Source organism: Onychostruthus taczanowskii, unplaced genomic scaffold, assembly GCF_017590055.1.
Source record: "Onychostruthus taczanowskii isolate IOZ18803 unplaced genomic scaffold, ASM1759005v1 scaffold140, whole genome shotgun sequence".
NCBI classification, from domain to species: domain Eukaryota; kingdom Metazoa; phylum Chordata; class Aves; order Passeriformes; family Passeridae; genus Onychostruthus; species Onychostruthus taczanowskii.
In genome coordinates, this window is record NW_024498574.1 from 300,492 (window position 1) to 323,246 (window position 22,755).

Genomic DNA, 22,755 nt, shown 5'->3' on the forward strand with positions numbered 1-22,755 from the left:
TCTTTATGAATACTCCCTAAAAACCTTGTGTTTTTGCACAGCTTACCAACAAGAAAAGTATTAATAGCTGGGGTTTAACAGCAAAACTTCTACATAATCCTCTAAGTACAAAACATCTACAGAATCCTCCATGTAACAACTATTTTTAACTTGACATTCTGATAACCAAATCAAATAATAGTCATGTTGCTAGTGTGTAAACTGCCCCTGGCTATGAAAATGGGCAGTAAAATATGAAAGAGAAAAATACTTAGAATTCAAGATATTTTTAGATCAAGGCTATACAGATGATAGATATTTCTAAGACCCTTAGTGGTTATTACAAAGAAGCACTTCACCCTGTTTTCCAGACATACCACTCCAAGTAGCTTAAAATGTTTTGATTTAATTCAGTAGGGTTGTCTATTATACAAGAAAATGGGTACACCAGCATACTGCTCAACTGCATCAAAGCACTAAAAATGGAAAACACATTAAATTGTCAACATATACTTTAAACAGGAAAATATCAATGTTTCAATTGAATTTGTTTGTGCTTTCCCAAAGAAACAAAAATATTTTAATGTAGTTTGTGTGCTACTGAAAGATACATAAATGGTAACCCTCTAGTAACATATAGTAGGAAATGCAAGATTAATGTTATATAAAATAAACAATAAATTATGATATTTATCTCTGTCTTTTTTACCCCTACAGAAACCCATAATGGTATAGCAAACAGAATTACAAAAACCCACAAGTATATTAGCTAGCATAATACATTTCATAGTTAATTAGGTTTATACAGTTTCTACCAATTAGACATAATAAAAATATTACAGGATGTTCTCAGATATGCCAGGTTCTTACTTCCATGTCCTCCTTTTTCCCCTGCCCCTGTACACAAGAACTCCATACTAAAGGGCCAATACCTTTGGGCAGCCTGGTGGGTGGAGCATTTCTTGCCCAAGCATACAAAATGTTAGATTTATCTTTGCATGTTCCTTCATCACAGTCCCTAAAAATATGAGGAAAGAAAAGGGAATATAATTTTTAAAGTTTTGAAATCAGAAAACAGCAGGTGAGTTACATGCAAAACCACTAATTTCAAGATATATGAAGACGTTTTTTTGAATGTACGCTGATTAAACACAATTATTTTAATGCAGATTGCATTCACAGATATTGGTATATGTTCCATCTTTTTTTATTTCCCTCCCTTTGCATTAAGACAGTGCTAGACAGTTCTGATGGGCCCTGTCAGCCTATTAATCAGTGTTGGAAGTAATGAAGGACTATTTTATGGTAATGAACTGTACGAAAATTTCTAGCATTATTAACTCAAGTGATACAAAATGACAATGGCTGCCACATTTACACAGAAGAATAGGACTCATGCACAAAGCAGAAAAAAACTCCACAAAACATAGAATTGGTTATTTAAAATTAATTTAAAAATCATTGTCAAAAAAAAGTGACAGAAAGCTGTATATGAACCCACAGATAGAAGGCACTCACGCCCTGTACTTAATGCAAGCTCATTGCCTTAATTCTTATTCCACTGCATGATTTCTTGTTTTTCAAAACAGAAAAATCACATACATATGCATACACATACACAAAAAAAAAAAATCACAAAAAAATCCCATGCAAACAATCACCAAAAAAATGCAAAACAAAAACCCAAGGGAAAACAGAAAGAAAAAAGAAGGATTTGCCAAGTTAACAGGCCACAAACAAGTCACAAATATTTACAGTAGCAAAGAGCTTGAGTTGTCCCTAGCCTCTACAGCTAGCACCTTGCAGGTGACACTGAGGGTGAAGAATAAAAACTCCCGAAGACTAGTAAATTCTAGATACCTTAAATCTGCAAGAAATGGTAAACATGAGGCAGAGACACTAAATCTCAGTAGCCAGACACAGCTGTACAGACAGCACAATGTGCCTGGACACATCCAAGAAGGCACTAACTGCTATATGTGGGTGTAGGCTGCATGATGATACACACAGATAATCAAACAAGGGACCCTAAGGAGCTTTCCAAACACCCACCTAGAATACACTTCTCCCTCTTTATTCTGAATTAGAGAAAAGGTTTATTTACAGGGTGTATTTGTACCTTCTTCCAATGGCAAAGCATCCATGGCCCTGAGCACGGAGTGTAGAAGGTGTGCAGTACACCTTAGAAAGTTTCACCCTGAAATTATTCAGACTACATCAACAGATTCAAGCCAGTTGTGATAAAGGTTGACGTCTATGCCAGTGTTTCATTCTAAACCAAAATGGCACAGGCTCTGCTCTGTTTATCCCTGCCTGTAAAATGATACTTGGGAAAACGTGTATATGTAAGGCATGGTTTCAGTCACCTGAAATTATGGGGAAAAAAGAGTGTCACACAGTGTGAGGAAGAGTATAAAAGAGTATAAACACAAAAAAGACCAGGACATCTAGCAGATGCGCCTCAGTCATGTTTCTGCTGAGAATGGCTAAGCCATATGTGCAGATGATGATGATGCTTTCCAGGTATCTCTCAGAGATAACCAGCTCTTCTGGCATGTATATCAAACCACATCAGTAGGATATCATGCATTACTTTCATCCCAGTGAGCTTTATTGCAATCTGACTACTGTATTTAATTCTGACTGAAAGCTCTGCCATAATCATAAGAGTATGAAGAGAAAGGGGAACACACCACTTCTTTTTTAGAAGCTATATGCACAACATGTATTTCTAGACCTTCATAACTAACAGCTTGTTCACCTTCCCCTTCAAACATGACCATGTCCCAAAGGACAATCAAAACTTACTTCAAGATAAGTGAAATGTTTTGATGGATTCATCTGCAACTGAAAATTATGCAGCTTTCCACTGCTCCTATACAAAAAATGCAAAAGACTTAATGGATCTAACCTAGTATTGAGCTGCACAATTTGGGAATGTGTTGAAGAGATTGTTTAGGAGGAATGCCAGAAAGCCATGACAAGCACAGTCACAGCTTTACTACAACACTTTGGGCTCAACTGTCTTTACTTTATACCACAGTATTTTTAAGAACACATTAATTAGGAAGAAGCCTTGCGCAGGCTGCTTCAAACTTTCTTCCAAGAGGCTACCAGAATGGAGGGGGAAGACTGCAAGGGAAAAAAAAATTACAGACACTGGTCTTTCATTTCATTTAAAAAACGGTCAAACATCTCATTCGCCATCAATGATAATCTTGAAACATTAAGTTTTCAGAAAAAACAAACCTAGAGCAGATTGCAAAGAAGAGGTAATAAGATAAAGAGACTGAAAAGCAGGGAGCTAGTAAAAAGTATAAATTTAACTCACAAAAAATCACTGAAATCCATAGCTGCTTTACATACAAGAAATGAGATTCAAAACTGAATGAGACACAGAATACCTTAAAAATGGACTACACCTGCATATTATACACTATTGTTCTAAAAACTGATTTTGACTCAGAATTTGGAATTGAGTGGGGTATGAGTTAACTTACTGACTGCTTCTTGGATCTTTGTGTTTTTTGTAAACTCTTCTGGTCTTCCCAAAGGCATTCTCCCCTGTCTTGGGTAAGCTAAAGAGCTGTTTTTATTAATGGCACTGGAGTTTTGACTGATTACCTAGACTGAAAGTAAAATATTTCATTATGTCAGCAAGACCAGTATTTGGCTATCCCTTTGGCACATTTGCATTGGTTATAGTAACAAATAACTTCTTTTATTTCTTTCTCTATTACACTGCACTCCTGAATACTAATCAATACTTTAAAAAAAGGTAATTGAGGTGACTAAGTAAGAGAAATCGTAATTTTTAGCTCTTGAATATTGCAGAACATTCTGGGGCAGTGGCAATAAGAAACTACACCTAAAAATACAATTCTTTCTACTGTCCCCACTGTCCCTCATGCAGTGAAATAAAAGTCCGCCACTGAACTAGTCATGACATCTTTTGCAACCTCTACTGAACTATTGACGTCAAAGGCATCCAAACCCATTCTTTCCTGCCAACAGAAACAACCATCTGATAAAGGAATCAGGTGGCCATCTATGACCTGCACTTACACATTTGTTTGCATAAGATAACTATTTAAAGTTGCCCTGCCTGATCTCAAAATAATGGCTTTATCTCTGAATCAGCTCATTCACAAGAGATTATTTCAGTGTTAGGTTTGGTGCAGCGCAAGACTTGTCTTGCCAGGAGACTCACAAGTTCTGAATAGTTCAACATTTCCTTTTAAAGCATTCAAGTGCATTCCTGATTATCTACAGAGAATCTGAACTTTTATCAATCATTTCAGGCATGTTACATCTATTTCAACACAGTTTGTCAGCTCAGGCAAAGCTTGTCATTGTGGCTGAACTGTTTTTAGATTAATTATGATCAATGAATAGAAGCAGTTATGCCATTTTTTCAATGCACTGAGCAACAACTGAAGCAATGAGCCCTGGGAAACGATTTTTTTTTCCTGTGGAAAGGCCTGTATATTTCAAAAAGAACAACCTTTAGCATTTGTTCAGATAAAGATTCTACCACACTGCAGTGAATGTTGAAACCAGAGCAGGCTCCATACAACTTCAAAGCTTTTCTGAAGGCCAGGGACATTTGCAAGAATAGTGTCAAATCACCAAAAAAGGCAGCAAGCCAGATGGGCATCAAAGATTTTGGCTTAGCACGGCTATGGCCAAAGGGCAGCTAATCCCAACAGTCATCTGTATGCTTCTCATTCCTCCCCGCTCAAAACTGGCCTGAATGAAACTTCATATCTAAGGAAAACTAATTTTGACCTTCCATTCTGAACGTTCCTAACAGCCTGTTTTTCCATAATACAACTAATCCACATCATTATGGTAAAGAAAAACTTGACTTGAAAAACCATATGTAACTAATACTGTCAGAACTTCGAAAAAGAAACTAGAAGAGAAAAATCTATGTGGCATGCCTAATTGAATCAAAGCTGGCTCTGTAAAAATGCTGAGCATGTAAAAAGTAAGGAGAGGATCCCTGCTAAACAAGTCTTGCAGCGCTCTGCTTGAACAACTGTTCCTTCCCTACTAGATGAAAGAGCAAGAGAAGTCATCATTTGCTAGCCTTCAGGTAACTAAAGGAACAGCATATAACCAAACAAAATAAACAACAATGAAGACCAGTAACACACCATCACTGGAATTATTTTAATAAAATTAGGTTAGAAGTTTCTAGCACTCTTTATTCTATTCTATGTATTGTATGTAATGTAGAAAACACATTATCATCTTTCTAGCCTTGCAAATAACCGTGGGTAGAGCAAGATAAAAAGCTGCAAACTGCTGCAAAAACAGGGATGTGAAATGATGGGAGAGTGAATGAAGAGCTTTCATGCTGAAAATGCAAAGCAAACAGAAAATCTCAGAAAATAACATAAAAGATAGAAAGATCTAATCAAACCTGCATATGAAAAATTGAAAATAGCAGATTTAAACACAACATTAATGTATTTGGTCTGGTTAAGATGGAGTTAATTTTCCCCACAACAACCCTCACAGTGCTGGGATTTGAATGAGTAGCTAGAAAGGTGTTGATAACACATTAGTGTTTGCGAAAGATCTTAGCAGAGGTCACAGGCAGGCCAGCTGACCCAAACTAACCGAAGAAATGTTCCATACCATATTATATCCACTCAACAATCAGAGGTAATAGAAAGGAAGAGAAGGAGGGTGGGGACACACACACACACACGTTGGTTATTTATGACATTTATCTTTCAGAGCAACCATTACTTGTGCTTGGAAGTGGCTTGGTGATGAAAAGAAGAGAATAAAATATTTTGTTTTCCTCCACTTCTGCACAACACTTGCTTTTGCTTTATTAAACTGCCTTTGTTTTGACTCATGAGGTTTTTTTCCATCCTGAGGAGTGGAGGGATAGAGCAGCTTGGTGGGAACCTGATGTCCAGCAAAGCTCAATCCATCATAACTAAATAATTATCTTGTCATTTGACAGGTAGGGCAATCAAGAACAAAAGCAACATTAGCTGCTGTTATGAATAAAAAGTTATCTATTTTTGTTTAAGGTTACAGAGCTAAAACCGGTTGGACTGGTTGCTGTTAAATTAGCTTCATTGTTAAGAGTTCTTCTTCGATTGCCCGTCAATGGTTGGTGATTTAGCCATTGTCCTCCGGATGCTTGCCCGGGAGCTACACCTGGACACCAGGAGAACGGGAGAGGCCTGAGACCTCGTATGCAGATGAGAAATGCACTGCTCCAAAATCTTCCCGTTTTCCAAGAAAAACCACGAGCCAATATAGAATTAGGGGACCCTAGGTGATGTCTAAGGATGGGCGTGAAGTCCAGTGCCTGCTTGGATCCTTTTTGCTTCTCACCCTGACCTGAAAGGATGTTCACTAAGGAGGGGACCCGAAGTGTTGGACTGAAAATTAGGAATCTGCGAATCTCCTGTGAGGACGCAGTCCCCAGCTCTGCCTGCAGACCAGCGGACAGAGCTGCATCACCCTCCTCCTCCTCCGTGCCACTCTTGGGGACAGCGGCGGCGTGGGCGCGACCCGTCAATTTCTCCCCACCTGAGCTGAATCTCTTTAATAAAGGCATTAAAAAGGAGAAAGATCTCCTGCCCATTTATATCAGCTGCCACACTGCAAAGGCTGTCATTGGTGAGTCTTCTGCTGAGAGAGCGAAAGTACAACCAGGGAGCACAAACTACCTGAACTCTAGACTCAAAACAGGGATTTCAGACTGATTCAGTTTTGAAAAACTTTGGTTTTTGGCTTTGCATCCATCTCTTCTACAACCTCAGAACATAAGTTAGTTGTGAATTAGGCATTGTCTCATAACTTCATCTTAACACAAGCTCCCAATCAATCTGTAACAACATAATTCTATCATGTACAAATTATTCCAAGGCTAAAAAAAAAACTGCTTCCAGAAATATAAAAACAGCACAAGCTCCAAGTACAATCTACACAGTTTGAAATAGGGTACTCACCTGTTTTTAAAAAGTCAGAATGGAGAAGTTTTATGCTGGCATATTGTTCACATTAAAGTATTCAAGTATATTCTATTATTTGAGATACAACAAAAAAGAACACAGAAAAGCTGTCTGCGGGGAAAAGAAATTCATAGAAATTCTATGCTTTCAGTTTTATTTTGGTCTGAACTTCTTAAGAATCTGGTTTTCTTGCACAACTGTGCAAGATTACATTTTCAATATTACAACTATTGGTTGCTAGGTAAACAGGAGATAGGACTTTTGAGGAAAATGTGTTGTGTATGTTTAAAATACTAATAAAATCATCTCCTCAAAACAGGCTTTCAGAATGTTTTGGGGTATTTTTCCTGAAATTGTATTATAATATAATGTTAGTTCTAAATTCCAGGTTTTTTTGGTAAATACTTAAAAGATAAATTATGATTACACAACTCTATCAAAACACCTATATTAAAATTGTTCCAAGAGATTCTGTTTCCAAGAAATTCTGACACTGGAAGAGGTTGAAGCAATTAACACTGAAAAAGAGTTGGTTAAAAACAAAAGCAAGATGAAGCTCTTACCAGTAATTTTCAGTAGAGGAAGGTTCATTACATCCAAAGAGTAACATATGATGGACTGTGTCCATGCTGGCATGAGGCTTAAAGTCAACTGAAAAAAAACCATGGCAAAACAAGTAAGCTATCTAATCTCACCATAAGTTACATAACCAAGATAACCTTGTGCCATTTTCCCCTGTAATACTACAAATAAGGCAAGTACATCCCCACCTATTTATTTGCCTTCTGCATTCTACTTACACATGTTCCTTAAATTTTCATTCAACAGCCTTCCTTCTAAGTTAAAACACTGTACGTACCTAATTTATTTATTAAGAAAAAGAAACTAAGTTCCTAACGAAAACCGCTGTATTTCCCAAAGAAGTTAAATATGATAGTAAGTTAATATATCAGTGCATCCCAAACCACAAAGTTTTACTGTCAGCAGTCTAATTACAATCTTCCTTTGAAATCTGTACTTGTGACTTAATAATACTCTTCTAATTCTTTTGTACTTCATAAAAAAGTACAAACAAGCAGTAAGTTACAGTTAAGAACAATTAAATCTTATGTATTAGTAATATCTTCTTCCAGTATTCTACCTGGATTACATTTTTCCTGCATCATTCTTAGGACAACAGGAACTGAGTCTCATATGTCAAATCCTTGGGAATGAAAACCGAGATTTGTTTAAAGTCAGCACGATCTGCCCAAATATTTCTCACTATTAGAAACTTAGATGTGGAAGTTCACCTCTCGCTCATCTCTCAAATGTCTGTTCTTTAAACTATGCCACAGATAAAACACTGCTTTGGTTTCTCAAGTACTTATGATCCTGTTTAGCAAAGTAAAAATTTTACCAACATCATGGGAATAATACTGGCCATGAATGTGTTAAGAATATAGTCAGTAATTTGTGGAAATAAATGCTGTATGAAATATAAAGGTATAAAATAAACTGTGGAAGGCGGGGGGAAGAATCCCTTTTTCCTTCAGGTTGGGAATTCTTGGCCAGATGACCCATGGCAGATGGATACCACAGCATTTGCATCCAAAGAGGACTCCAGCTGCACCAAGGATGAGCATTCAACAGCACCTACGCCCAAAGAGGCCAGGTGCTGATGGCCCAGACGAGATGCTTATCTGAGGGGGGCCAGGATCATCATCACCCTGAATCTGAATACCAGATTCCGGGAACCAGGGAAGTACATTCTATCCCCAGACGAAGGCTTTGTGCAGCCCAAGCCAAAGAAAGATACCAACATGAATATGAAGAACTCCGAAAGAAACAAAGACTTTCTGCCGCGGGCGAAATAAACTGTATAAGAACTGCTACCTCGAAGCAGTTGGTGTGGACGGGGAGGTCAAGGCACCAGTGAGGGGGTGCTTTCCTCTCGTTCACCCGTATCATCGACCGGGGGTGATACGCTGTCCCTTGTTGGTGGTGGCTATCGGACTGTTATTACGGTCGCGAAATAAATTTTATTTTTCATATTTTTATTAAAATTGGCTGACTCGCAATTTTCATTTATAACAAATGTATAATGATGGCATTTCTAAAAGCATTCTACATTCTTTTATTACTATAGAAAAAATATGCCGTTGCAGGGAATGCAATGGTTTTTAACCTTGGACTACAGCAGAAATTCTGAAGACAAGTTACTCCTACCCCTGTATGTACACAGACAGTGAGAAACCTCCAAGTAACTGTCTTTTAGCTATTAACAGGGAAGATGGTGAAGCTGCAAACCAGTGAAACTATATTCTGCTCCTGAGGTTAATGGCACTACGTGCACTCAGAAATCAGTACTTTAACAAAAAGCTGTAGCAAAGTTTCTGAAATAAATGATGATGTGGATTATTATCCCAGTTTCACAGGGGACAAAATATCAAACAGCTTCTAACCCAATTTCTGGAGCTGAGCTCTGTCCTGGAAAGTAAGGAAAACCAGCCAACAGTTAAAGCATGTAAATCAAGTTTTAGCTTGAAGATACGCGGTCAGACTGTAAGGGAATGAGCATGCCACCGCTGAGGGTTTGGGAAATAAGAGATGTACCCATATGCCCTCAGAGGGTACTTTGAATGACATACATGAATTAAGAACTACTAAAGTTGCCAGTATGAAGAAAGTCTAGAGACAACCCAACATCTTTATTTTTCTACAAGCAAGTTCTAGTTGTTTCATAGATAAAAAACTAAACTGTGTTATGGAGACAATTCTTGTTTTGATGTTTTTGTCAGTAATGATTAGTAGTGAAATTACGGTTTATGCTTGCACGGCAGAGGCAACGTGTTATTCTGAGGAATTCCTACTTTACTTTTCAGATATTTTTGGTGTTTTAAGCTGCTGTTATCAATCGAAAGATTAAATTTCTGAAGGGGTTTATACGCAGTTCACACATGTGAAATTTCATTAACTTTATTGTCAAAATTAATATCTGTAAAAAGTGTGCTGTAAGTACCACTTACAAAGACAGCCTTCAATAAAGGTAAAATTGAAGGTTAGGCCTACTAGTTGCTAAAGCCACCACCTGTCCTGCTGCTTCATACTGTCTCTGTTTCTTTTTATTTTTCTACCAATCTCCTATTGCAAGTATTTATTCTAATGAGTGTTTCAGGAAGTCTTTTATTTGCTCCACACAGTACCTACTACAATGATGTCCTAGAGCACAGACAGCACTTCAAGCACTTTTAGAAAACTTATTACAAATACCTGACTAAATGCTATTCTTACCAAGAGAAAACAATGCACCAGAGCTAATAAAGCAAAATCAGATTTCTGGCACAAACTGCTTTAGCTGATATACCTAATCATTGCTTAAGAAAGTATCGAAAAACCTCACAGTCACTTTATAAGCTTAAGACAACTTTGTATAGGTTGTTACTGTACAGCTATTTTCTTAGCAGCACATCCAGGAATATAACTTTCCAAAGAGAAGGTTAAGAGGAGCAAACAAAAAAAAATCCAAATAAAAAATCCTGCGTTGCAAAAGCGATACAGATTAATGTGAGATTCAAGCCAAATGCAGTACCTGTGACAGAATGAGAGAGTGGCTAGGGACCTTAAAGATCATCTTGTTTCAACCATGACAGGCGCACCTCCCACTATGCCAGGTTTCTCAGACCTCCATCCAACGTGGCCTTGAAAACTTCCAGGGACAGGGCAACCACAGCTTCTCTGAGCAACCTGTGCCTGGGCCTCACCACCCTCACAGTAAAGAATTTTTTCTTAACAGCTAATCGGAACCTACTGTCTTTCCTTTCCCTCTTGTCTTATCACTTCATGCTCTTTTAAAAAGTCTCTCCCCATCTTTCTTGTGGGCTGAAGGCCACAATTAGGTCACCTAGAAGTCTTCTGTTCTCCTGAACAACCTCAATTGTCTCAGCCTTTCCCCATGGCAGAGGTGCTCCATATTTTTGATCATCTTTGTGTCCCTGCTCTGGACTTGCTGCAACATTCCAGAACTCCCTGTGCTGGGAACTGTCACTACCAAAGGCTTAAGAAATATCAAACAGCAGTCCTATTTTCCTAGTTGACAGCCTCCACATTTTACAGTAATGAACAGAATATTACTCAATAATAATTTTTTTTTTAATGCATGGAGAAGTGATACAAATGATTACTAAAATAACAGCAGCAGATTTCATAAACATAATAAATTGAAGTCTGACCTAATTTCTTGATCAAGAACTACTTAGAACTACAAACTCAAACAGAAACAGGAATGAACAGAACATGACATCAGTTTAATCTTAGTGTGTACTTAATCTATGTATTGAAAACACTAACTTCTAATAAGTTAATCTTTACAAACAACAATTCCATTAAATAAAGTTGATAGATTTTTTTTTTTTAATATTAATGTCTTCTCTATCAAAGAATTAACTTTAAAGAAATTTATCAAGAATTCAGTGCCTGAAGTTTGGCAAAATAGGGAGACATCAGAGACCTCCAATACAGGGACAACATCATTGCCTGGCAACAGAAAGGTTTATACATCCCATAACAGAGTAACAAACTTAGAGCTTCTCAGAGTCCTTTATGGATAAAAAGTAATAAACCATCTAATTGCTCCAAAGTGTGTTGCTGAATGTAGAAGGCTCTATTTCATTTCTACAGCACAATCTGACAGGGGACTATTACGAGCCACTAAGAAAAAGACATTTATTTCCTGGTCACCCATGTATAATATAAGCAGGTGAAGGTGACAGTCAAGTTTTTTAGCTGAGAGACCTGCTGTCAGACTAAATTTTTGTGAGTCTCTGTAGAGCACCATTTAGCTCTCTCTACAGTTTAGTTATGAAAAACTGATTTTTACCAATGCCTGCACGATTAAAGATTCACTTGAGTTTCTGGTTTAGCTATTTATTCATAAACATTAATCAAACAGAATGCAGAAGAAAACCACAATGATATGTTTTAAAAATAAAACTGGAGTAATACTTTCTTGGAAAATCACATATTAATCTCACTCACTAATAACAACATATTAATCTCACAGCCATTTCACTTCCCAGAAGCTAAGAGTATGATCCTAACATAAACCTAAATGTACACCAACCCATCCACAAAAAAAAAACCTCCTTAATCAAATTTGTCAGTATTTACAGCCATTTGGGACAGAGAAACAATTGGTTCAAACAGATACCTCTGCCTTGATAGTCTGATGCTCCACTAAAGAAGTAATACAGAAAACAGCATAAGCAAAATTATACAGATTCATGCCTGAAAAAGATCCATAGGGCAAAACCTCCTCTAATTCTCCAGCTGGCAATATCTCATTAAGTAAGTGTGATCGATTCCTTCCTATGATAACGTCTGAGAACTCACTCTGAACAAGTTTGTGAATTCTGGTATAGCGTCCCTCCAGTTTTGTAGTACAAACTTATACCCACTGTCCCTGTGCAAACATGAATGTTCACTGGTTTCCTTTAGGGAAATAGCAAAGTTGAAGTCTGAATTCAAAGTCCTTATATACAAATTTAACAAAAATACTGAAAAAAAGTTATAAAATTTTTTTCTACTTCATAACAAATGTAATACTGTCCACAGACAACACTAAAAAAGAAACTCTCTCTGCCAAGGCTCTTACATTTCACCAAAATGCAACAAAAATATCTTGCTGCAGGTTCCACTATAGAGCCTTTTCTTCCAAAATGTCTTGGACAAAGGAAGAAACGAGTAAAAATAGGAAGGCATAGTTAAAAAAAAGGAAGGAATTAACAAGTTTTGATGAAACCATAAAGACAATTGGTCATAAAAGTGTCTCTTTAAATGATAAAAGGAATCAAAAGGTATTTACTTAGCAAATAAACTGAACTGAAGGCAGAACATGCAGTTTTACCATCAAAATGTCTCAGGAATCCAGTTTATTGTTTCAGCTACGTGTACTCACACATCCTCATGTTGAAACTCTACAGAACACACAGTCTTCTCAGCATCACTAAACAGCAACCCAGTGACAGTTCATATGCTAGTTTTCCATTGTTTTTGTCACAAAGCAAAACAGTATGTTTTAAGGAAAGTTAATTACACCATTTGTTGGCAATGCAATGAAGGCAGATCCAACTTAAGCCATAAAAATATAGACTGTATCCTTTCAAAAAGGATTGAACATTCTCTATGTGCTAATCTTCTGTGCTTATTTAAGCAACACAAAATACACGCATGCAAGTTAATAGTTTTCTACATAGATATTTTATAACGTAGGTCATTCTACATTCTTTCTACTCTCTACAGCTTGATATGATTGAGTTTACTCTTTCTAATTATCAGGTAACTTCTGTGGATTATGAAGACTCCAATCTGAGCCTTTTCCACAAGGAACCCTTTCCAGTGAAGCAAAACGGAACGATCACACGCTTCACACTGACCATATGCCTATTCATTTCCACCATATGTGGAAGTGACAAAAGAGGGAAAACCCAAAAATTTTCTTCTAATTTAAATTTAAAGCCTACAAAAAAATCTCATATATACATATATGTATATATATACATATATATATACACACACACACACACATAGATATATATATATATATATATTCCAATTAGTATTTCTCTGTAAGAAATGCTATAATGGGAACACTTTATGTTCACACAACAAGCTGGGCTTTTTTACAGACTGCTCATCAAGTTCCTCTTGCAAGTGCTACAAGACAACTAGAATCGTTTCTCTGTCCAGAGACCTTATTCTGCTTTGTAATAAAGAGTACTCAGGAACAGTGATCCCTGGAAAAATGACCAAATTCTGTAAAAATCAGATGAAGAATAGATAAAATTTTAGATTTGCAGAAAAAAATTAAAATGGGTTACATTGCAGGATTTGCACTGAGACTTTGCATAACTTTTAAGCAAATTCTTTCAGTAGGTCCTTTTAAGAATGCACACCATCAAAAGAAGTTTACGTTCCGTTAACACAAGCAACAGAACTAGATGTGCAGCAACCTAACAATAAACTATGGAATTTTTCAACTCAGTGACACCCTAAATAAAAGCTGCTTAAGGAGGAAGTTAGTAGTATTGCCTTTCTATGAATCAACAAAAGCAGAAGAGTCTATTACGGTTGATCCAACGGGGGCTCCCAGGACGAGTGAAGAGATGCGAATCTTGACTCCATGTTTCAGAAGGTTGATTTATTATATTATGATATATATTATATTAAAATGATACATTAAAACTATACTAAAAAGAATAGAGAGAAAAGGATTCATCAGAAGGCTAGAAAGAACAGGGATGGAATGAGTAACAAAGGCTCGTGACTGTCAGCAAGTCCGAGTCAGCTGCATCTGTGATTGCATCTTAATTAGAAACAACCAAAATGCACCAATCACAGATGCACCTGTTGCATTCCACAGCAGCAGATAGTTATTGTTTACACTTCTTTTCTGAGGCTTCTCAGCTAGAATAGGAGAAAAATCCTAGCAAAGGATATTTCACAAAATATCATGGCTACAGTCTACTGCGCAACACAGCACAGCAAGCATAATTTATTTGAAAGTGAACACTCACTCCCTTCCATCTATGCTCATTTTTCTTTCTTGGGCCATACTCACAACCAAAATGTGAGGCTAGATTCTCACCTTTTTAGAAAACAGATATAAAGTGAAAGCACTGAAAAAAATTTAATCATTTTTCTTAGTTACTGTAATACAACATGAAAATCAAAACACAATGTTCTGTCTTCTGAGGGATTTCCACAAGAAAATCCACATGGAACAACAATCTCATAATGCTCTACATCAAAAACTACATGGGATTCCCATCATACTTTTATTAAGCACAGGTATCCTAAAATGCAACAAAAGTGTAAAGAAAGAAAAATATTGTTTCCTTTTGAACAGTTTATAGCATGTTCTCAAAGCAAAACTATCTTCAGCCAAACCAATAAGTCTTCTTTCTATCTGAATAACTGTATGTTCATGGCAAGGCACAATAAAATTTTAACTACTGCAAAGATGTTCTGAACAGATGGAGTTTTTCTGCTGATTTATATGATGATAGCACTTGTAACACATTACAGTATTTCCTTCTACTGGTCAGCCATCTTATTAATGCCATGTCATTAAAAAAAAAATAAAAGAGGGAAAGGGTTTGGTTTCTCCTCCAAGTAAAATCATTCCACAGCCAACACTGACTTTAAGTACATAGGATTTACAACCTATACCAGGAGGTGAATAAACAGTCTGCTCAGTAGTGCAAAATTAAGTATCTGGCCAGAGACAGAAACCCAATACTTTGCAAATGGACTGTTTAGTCCTGACTGCCAGAAGCATCTGCATGCAGCTCCTGAACTGCTATTATTCATGAATCTCCTCAGACACAGTTTTATTTTGACTCTAAGTAGCTCCCTCTAGTTTGTTTCCACATTAGACATGACAAATGCATTTTTGAAATTCTGACATCTAAAGATTAAGTTAATATGAGTCAAAGAAAAAAAGGAAATGTTGAGGTTCTTCAAAATGGCTTCTGTAAGTTCTTTCAGTTAACCAGTACTCACCTACATAGGCTTCATCATCCACTGGCAGGGGCACTGACAAGCAGAGGTAGGTATCAGACTATTAAAAGAGAAGAGAAATTACCTTTAAATTGGGAAAATTTAGACTTTAAAGAATAGAAACAAAGCATCAAAATTCCCTACGCTTTCTGAAAATGAATGTGGGAATACTGAACAAATAATATACAATAGAACCATCTAGAAAAAATATCACGTACTTTATTGAGATACTTGGGCAATACAATGTATGTTATCTGGTTTACTATTGCAAGAAATAAATTCATTGCCACAATTTATTTACATGTAACAGAGGTCATTCTATAAGGTTATCAAAGTGTCTATTAGGTTGGTAGGTACACTATTAACTATTTTAAACCTCTTTTTTCTTATTTTTTTTTTTTAACTTCTAAGGCTCTTTAGGAAAGGAAATATATTACCTACTAGAATTTCACTACACCTATGAAATGAAAATCTGACAGGCCTTCACTTTCTTATAAGGATATCTAAACAGATAAAGATAAAATTCCTGCTACGAATAACTTCAAACTTAGTTTAAAAGAAGACTCTGTGGACAGGTGTAAACAATTAAATGCAACAGAGAAGGAAGGTACAATGGTGATAACAATATGTGATTACACAGAGCAGTGATTTGCACTTTAAGAAACCATTCTTGGTATTTTTGCTAGAAAATGGGAAGGATGAATGGAGGTTAACTGATATGATTTATGTGAATGCCTTTGTGTACTGTGATTACGTACATTTACACAGTTAAAATACTAAAGCCTTCTAGAAATAGAAAAGGAAATATTCTATGTTTTTTATTTAACCTGGGTTCAGAAGATTTTTTTTTTTAAAAAGCACAACCTATTTAGGACCTTATATTTAAACTTTGAAAGCCAATGGCAGCAATGCTTCATAGTGCAGTAGAAATTAAGCAGTTTCCAATTAATGTTCATCTGCAGTACCTGTGCCAAAAGAATGCACAACTCAGGTACACGCAGAACACTCCTAAGTCATTTAAGGGCTTGGACATTCATGCACCCACAGAACAACAGCAATTATGAACTGTAAGACAAATCCTGGCTCTCCCACCCCTTCAACATACCCAGTAACTCATTTAAAAAATGCAGGTTTTTTGACAACGTTTCCCCCAGCCTTGAAATTACAACACACAAAGAGAAAGGTTTTTTTAATAGGAATCTGAACTGACTGGTTTCTTTGTATGGGTTTCCTAGCCATTCAACTGATGGCTTCTTAGGTAAAATCAACAATTCATAATTATAAATGTGCACCTAGATGAACTGAGAGTACTTTTCACTCTTTCTGATGGAGAAGTTTAATATTTTGCTAGAAAGAAGATCTAGCAGAAACCATATTTCTGCTTTGCACTTGCCAAAATAACACTTCTTGCTTTAATTACATGTTCCAGAGGGGATTTCCCCAAAAACATGAAAACCTCATTTTCTCTTCACTCCTTTAAAAACCACTATCTGCAACAATGAGTCATCAGCTACTGCACCACAACATACTGCTCTTTTCAAGTATGTGCATCCCTTTAAAAGAGATGTAGACCTCTTAATGATATATATATATAATTCTCTGCAATGGCTTACTGCAAAAAGAAAAAAAAAATCATTCTTCATCTTGCTCAATGAAATCAGATGTGAACATGACAGTAGAATCTCAATATTTTATGTGCATCTGAATGTTAAGTTTAATAATCTTAACTGTTTTCACTTTTACTCACTTGGTTCAGCAGAATATAACACACTTCATACCTTAAAGAATATAAAATCATAACTTGTTTGTAATAGCTTTCATGGAGTATTTTGAGAATTAAAAATACTGGGTCAGAAGTACTATCCCTTTAAAAATGCTTTTTGGTTGTTTTCTGTCAGCTTGCTGAAGCTGCAGCAATGTAGAGTTTAATGTAATTACATTCACTGATGCATCATCTGAGATTTGGTGTAAACTGCAACTGCATGTCTTACTAGCACAGCTAGTAATATTTCACATTATAAAACTTCAACAATTCAGTTTATGAAACCAACATTTTAAAATTAATTCAATGAAGAGATTTTTCTCTCATTTGAGGCTACTTTTTTGTTGCCTACTTTTCTCTGAGAAGTACATATAGATATGTATTTATAAAAGTTATCCCGATTTTTTTGGGGTTTTTTTTGAGTGATATCATAAGGAAGGCTTTGTTTTCCTAGCTTATTGAAAGAAGAGAAAGAGGCAAAAACTGCAATTCTCTCACCTGTTTAGGTGTCACTGCAGGCATGCGAATGTCCAGTGCAAAATCTGACAGACCAAAGGAAATCACTGGCTGGACACTTCCAAGGCATTCACTGGAAAGAGATGTGCTAGTATCTTTATATCTGAAAAAGAAGGAAGAAAGATTTTTTTTTTTTCCAAATATTGATTTTTGTTACAACTTTCTTAAAAAAGGGTCTTTACAGATCTAGTAAAGAAGTTAGACAATGATGAGTTGTTCCAGGAGTGATCTGAAAATTTCACTCCACCACAAGCTGAGGAAAACATCTTAGTTATGCATCTTAGTTATAACTACTTGCTGAAGTAGTTAATGGGCTGAGCAATTTGGAAAATGTTAGCTGAAAATGTAACCTATTATCTCATCCTAAAATTGTCGGAGGCACATGGATGTACAGACAGAGAATTAGTTCACTACACTATGTTGAGTACTATTAATAATTCACAACAGTTTTGGGAGGGTTTTTTTGAGACTATGATTTATAATTCTATATAGATTAAATTAAATGCAAGGGGGCACCTTTTAATTCAAACACTATGGCATTTATAGCAACTTCTGTGCTACTACAAGTAGCAAAGTAAAACAGTAAACTTGGCAACATCAAACAAATATCAAATTCTGTATAGAGTGCAATGTAAAAATGAATTGTAAGAAAAATGGAGATCACTATAAAAAACGGAAAAGTAAGACATGAGAAACATTGATGCAACATTGATACGAGTTTTGGCTATGTATATACATATATACAGAAGTGGCATGGTACCCAACCTCAATAACAGTAAAATCCTTTTTTCAGGAGCTAAGAAGCTACTTCTGTTGTCCGCACTATATTAAAGTTTACATATGCAATTTTGAATTCAAGCAATCCCTAAATTTCTCAGGACTGTTCAGTTTAGTTGATGTTTTCTTGTTAAAACATGATCTTATCCTGCAAGCTAACTCCAGCATCTGAAATATATTTACTCCCTGTGTAGCCTCAAATACAGCTGTAGTGTTAACTAAAAAAGTTGTATCAATTGCCATTTTATTCTTCTATCTAATGAGCAACACTATGGATAAAACATGAATTTCTGTTTTCAGTATGACAACACTGCCATTTCAAATTGCAGAAATAAAATTCTGTGCAATGATCAAAACTGAACAAATACTGCAACACATTTTTATCTAAGACATGCTTTTTCATACTTTTGTAATATTTTGACTGCATGCATTCAACACATAATATTTTCTTGCATAACCCACCTCTTGAAGACTGAAAGTGGGCTTCTGAAACCCAAAGAGATGTTTTGAAACAGAAGAAGCAGTATTAGCAGGTTGCTAACGAAGCCAGCCATGTTCACCCTGCTAGGTCTGGCCTGATTAAGCAAGCAGAAAAAGGGCAGTGCAGTTCTATCAGCTGTGATCTCGACAACCAGGTAGCAGCAGCAGCAGTATCATTTCACTACTTCATTATTATGTGCTCTGCGGGCATCCTCCAGCTTCTGACAGACCATCTGTCTTGGAAGGCGATGCACTGGAAATCAGGAAGGTGGATGCTATTATGTTGTCTGTTTTATTAGCTATAAAATGGTGTTGAAGAATATTCCCTTGCTGAGAGATGACACTGTACTTCTGTCCACTTAAGGAGCTCAAAAGGACTAGCACTCCTGTTGCTTTCTGCCCAGGTTGTGCAGTTAAATCTGCATGTTACTTATCAATCCACAGCACTGGAGACTTCAAGTGGCATCACAGAAACCAGCATCAGTCATCCTTCAGAACCTGTTAAAATAGAAGGAGCTTAAGGATGGCTAACATATTAGAGCATTAGTTCTCAGCAAATCACTGTTGAGACATTTTAATACATTAATAGGTTTCTTCATGAGCTTTAGCCTAACCCAGTAAAGATTGCATTGGTTCTATTGAGTCCTTCTTTTCCTACCCTTTCCTGCATACAGGATCAGAAAGAGACACACTTCATTTTGATATACAAAATGTGCTCTCAAACATATTTTACATGATGGGAAGAAATATAAAAAAACTCCTCAATATATAAAATGCAAAGTATGGAGTATTTCACATATGCAAACACTTGTTTAATGTGTTCTACAAGCAGGGGGGAAAAAAGCACCAACTTGACATAGCAAGAATCAAGGTTTTATTAACTATCACCAAATGTTTCTGCACATATTGCAGACTGGGAGAATATTTTAGTTTTAATTCAACCTGTGAGAAACCATTATGTCATTAATAAGTATCTGTTTCTTATATACTTTAGCTGCTTTTATATGCATTTCAGGAAAAATATACTTAAAAATTATGTTTGGAAATACAGTAACCAGAACTGTTGACATCAGAGTGCTTTATATTAGCTGAGTAGTTTTCTACCCTTTCATTCACTGAGGGTATGTCAGCATAAATCATTAGTCTCCTCCCTGTTTAATTTCAACTGTTCTTACTTCCCCATTTTAATATATATGGTATTTAATTTCAAAATTTTAGTACTCTTTAATAATTATGCTAGAAAATTATACCATGTCTTACTGAAGACATTTACATTAGTATTCGTCTATTTTTTGAGAATTCCAGTTTTGGTAAAGTTTCCAGTCATAATCATACATAACTGTACTATGTAATAATTCTTCTAAATTAGTATAAATAGAATATATTAAATAGTGTATTCTAGATTTGTATAAATACTAATAAGAAAAAAAACCCCACCCAAATTAAAATATCTTCCAGCCCCTCGAAGACATAGTGAAAATACTTTCATAAGAATGAAACAGAAAATAAGGATTCTGACATTAAATCAATGAAAATCCATGTATTAAAAAAAAAAAAAAATCACTCCCATTTCAGGGCACATGTATGTACCAAAAAGGCTTCTTATAAATCAAAAGTGCTTAAGCATACATTAAGAAGCCATACTGGCTAAACAGTCACTGCCTGTTGGTAAACAACTACACTTGATTTGCACTGGTCTATTAGCAAGATTTAAAAATCTGATTATATTAATCAACATTAAACTTGCAAATTTTATTCACTGAAGGGTGGCAACAAAGATTTAATCACAAACAACTGAAAATAAACACATATTAGTTTTCAGCTTGCTGAAAATATGCCAAGACTGTCCAAAACCATTAATGCAAGTAATGATACAATCTTAATTCCACTTTTTAATGTAAATTTTAATGTCTCTACTTCTTTATTTGAAGAAGAGATCTAAATTGGTTTCATTTCAACTATACAAATCTGCAACACATATAGAGGACTGTGCTGTGATGAAGACCAAAAATCACTTAAAAACAAACAAAAAAGACAAGGGTGACATGCTGATATGGTTCACATAAGTTAACCACAATAACATAAGCCTTCACTATTTTCACTCTTAAAGGAATAACTACACAGCAGTAACTGTTCAATGTCTTTGTAAACTACCTGACCAGAAGTTCCACTTCCTTTCTTTAGTTGTATTACTCAAGAAACTCTGTCTTTTTTTTTTCCCATACTATTATGGAAATGCACCTGACAAGCAAGAAATCTGAAGATCAGGGACAGGAAGAATACAAGGAGTTGTGACATACACAGAATTACAATATTCTATTTTTTTTAATATGAAAATATATTTCCAATAACTAGAAATAAGAACAAATGCTTAGTTTATGCCAGTTTCACTAAGTCTGAGATCTATTAGATCAAGTCTGTTACAAACATCTACATGGTATACAATTTAATTAAGGAGATTTATTTAATATAAAAGAAATAAAAAGACAGAAGCTAAGAAACCAGACCAACAGTCCCTCCCCATCTGAAATACAAGGGCTTCTTTATAGTGGCGTTCAATTCTCACTACAAATTAACCATGGCAACAGCAAAAATCACCAGAACACATGTAAATGTTAACAGAATATGTGACAATTTGTGGCTGACCACATGAGGTGGGGGTAAACCAATAATTTGGAATAGTCTAAAAAACCCAAAGAAATTAAGCTGTAGAGAGATAAACAGAAATCTGTATATTGTCCTTAGAAACAGTCCAATTTAATCTCCAAGTGCTTTTTAAGGTTTATCAGCTGGATGAATATGAAATATGAGGTTTAATGTACCTAATATTTCAGATTATATCCCTGCACAATGAAATTTTAGATTTGGAAGGAAAGGAGAGGAAAAAATTTAAGAAGGCAGCACTATCCTGAAGCTATTCGAATATAATTTTAGGTATGATGCAATACAGAAAAATATTAGTTGAGGGAAAAAAGCAAGGATGAGAGATTCAGTAACAAGATGAAACAGTTAAGGTTCATTGTGTGGACATCTAGATACCACTGTCATGCTTTCAGTTTGGGGTAAGAGATCCCAAGGGAACAGAAGTAATAAAGTAAAAGGCATAATTAATGACAAAGACCACAGTGAAAGCAGAGAAAGGGAGATAAAAATTAGATAGGGCAATGTAAACATGCTATTTTATCCCACATGCTCCACCCAAACAAAGAAAAAAACAAGGGAGTAAAGAAGAAAAAACCAGCCTAAAGCAACTAGCACAAAGACTGAATAGGGACAGGTGGAGGAGAGGTAAGGGAGGAGAGGCAGGCAAGAAGCTGGAATCCAAAATAGAATGCAAAGCAGAGTAACAATATATCAGTGTGACATTATACAAATTACATCTTTAAAAAGAATAGCAATTAATTTCCAAAAATCAGCTACATTAAAAAAAATTCTGTATTAATCACAAGTTTATAAAGCATATTATAGTATTTTCTTATTTTCTGTTTAGTCACTGGAACGTTTTATATACAGTACCAAGAGAACAGCCAGAAGCAGAAACTATACCCTCCACCACCATTACCTTCAAAGAAAAGAGAAATCAGAAGATGATCATAATATACGGGAATTAATATCCAAGTCTATCACAGATGGCAATTTCTCATACTTGAATCTCTGTTTTTGTTTCTTATGCACTGAAGTCATGGAAATGAGCAAGGATTGAGCAAGGATATGTTC

At 35.8% G+C, this 22,755-nt stretch overlaps 1 protein-coding gene across 5 annotated transcripts in view; it reads right to left on the minus strand.

Annotated features, from left to right (window-relative positions):
- The window catches only part of PAM (peptidylglycine alpha-amidating monooxygenase), a 118,717-nt gene that overhangs the window by 46,201 nt on the left and 49,761 nt on the right, over positions 1 to 22,755 (minus strand). For all 5 annotated transcript variants that reach the window (XM_041398112.1, XM_041398115.1, XM_041398113.1 and 2 more), the window contains 5 exons: positions 19,021 to 19,536; positions 17,764 to 17,884; positions 15,507 to 15,564; positions 7,529 to 7,616; positions 912 to 997 (listed from right to left, as the gene is read on the minus strand). In XM_041398112.1, coding sequence (XP_041254046.1) covers positions 912 to 997; positions 7,529 to 7,616; positions 15,507 to 15,564; positions 17,764 to 17,884; positions 19,021 to 19,112 — 445 coding nt within the window. In that variant the 5' untranslated portion in view covers positions 19,113 to 19,536. The remainder of the gene's footprint in view (positions 1 to 911; positions 998 to 7,528; positions 7,617 to 15,506; positions 15,565 to 17,763; positions 17,885 to 19,020; positions 19,537 to 22,755) is intronic.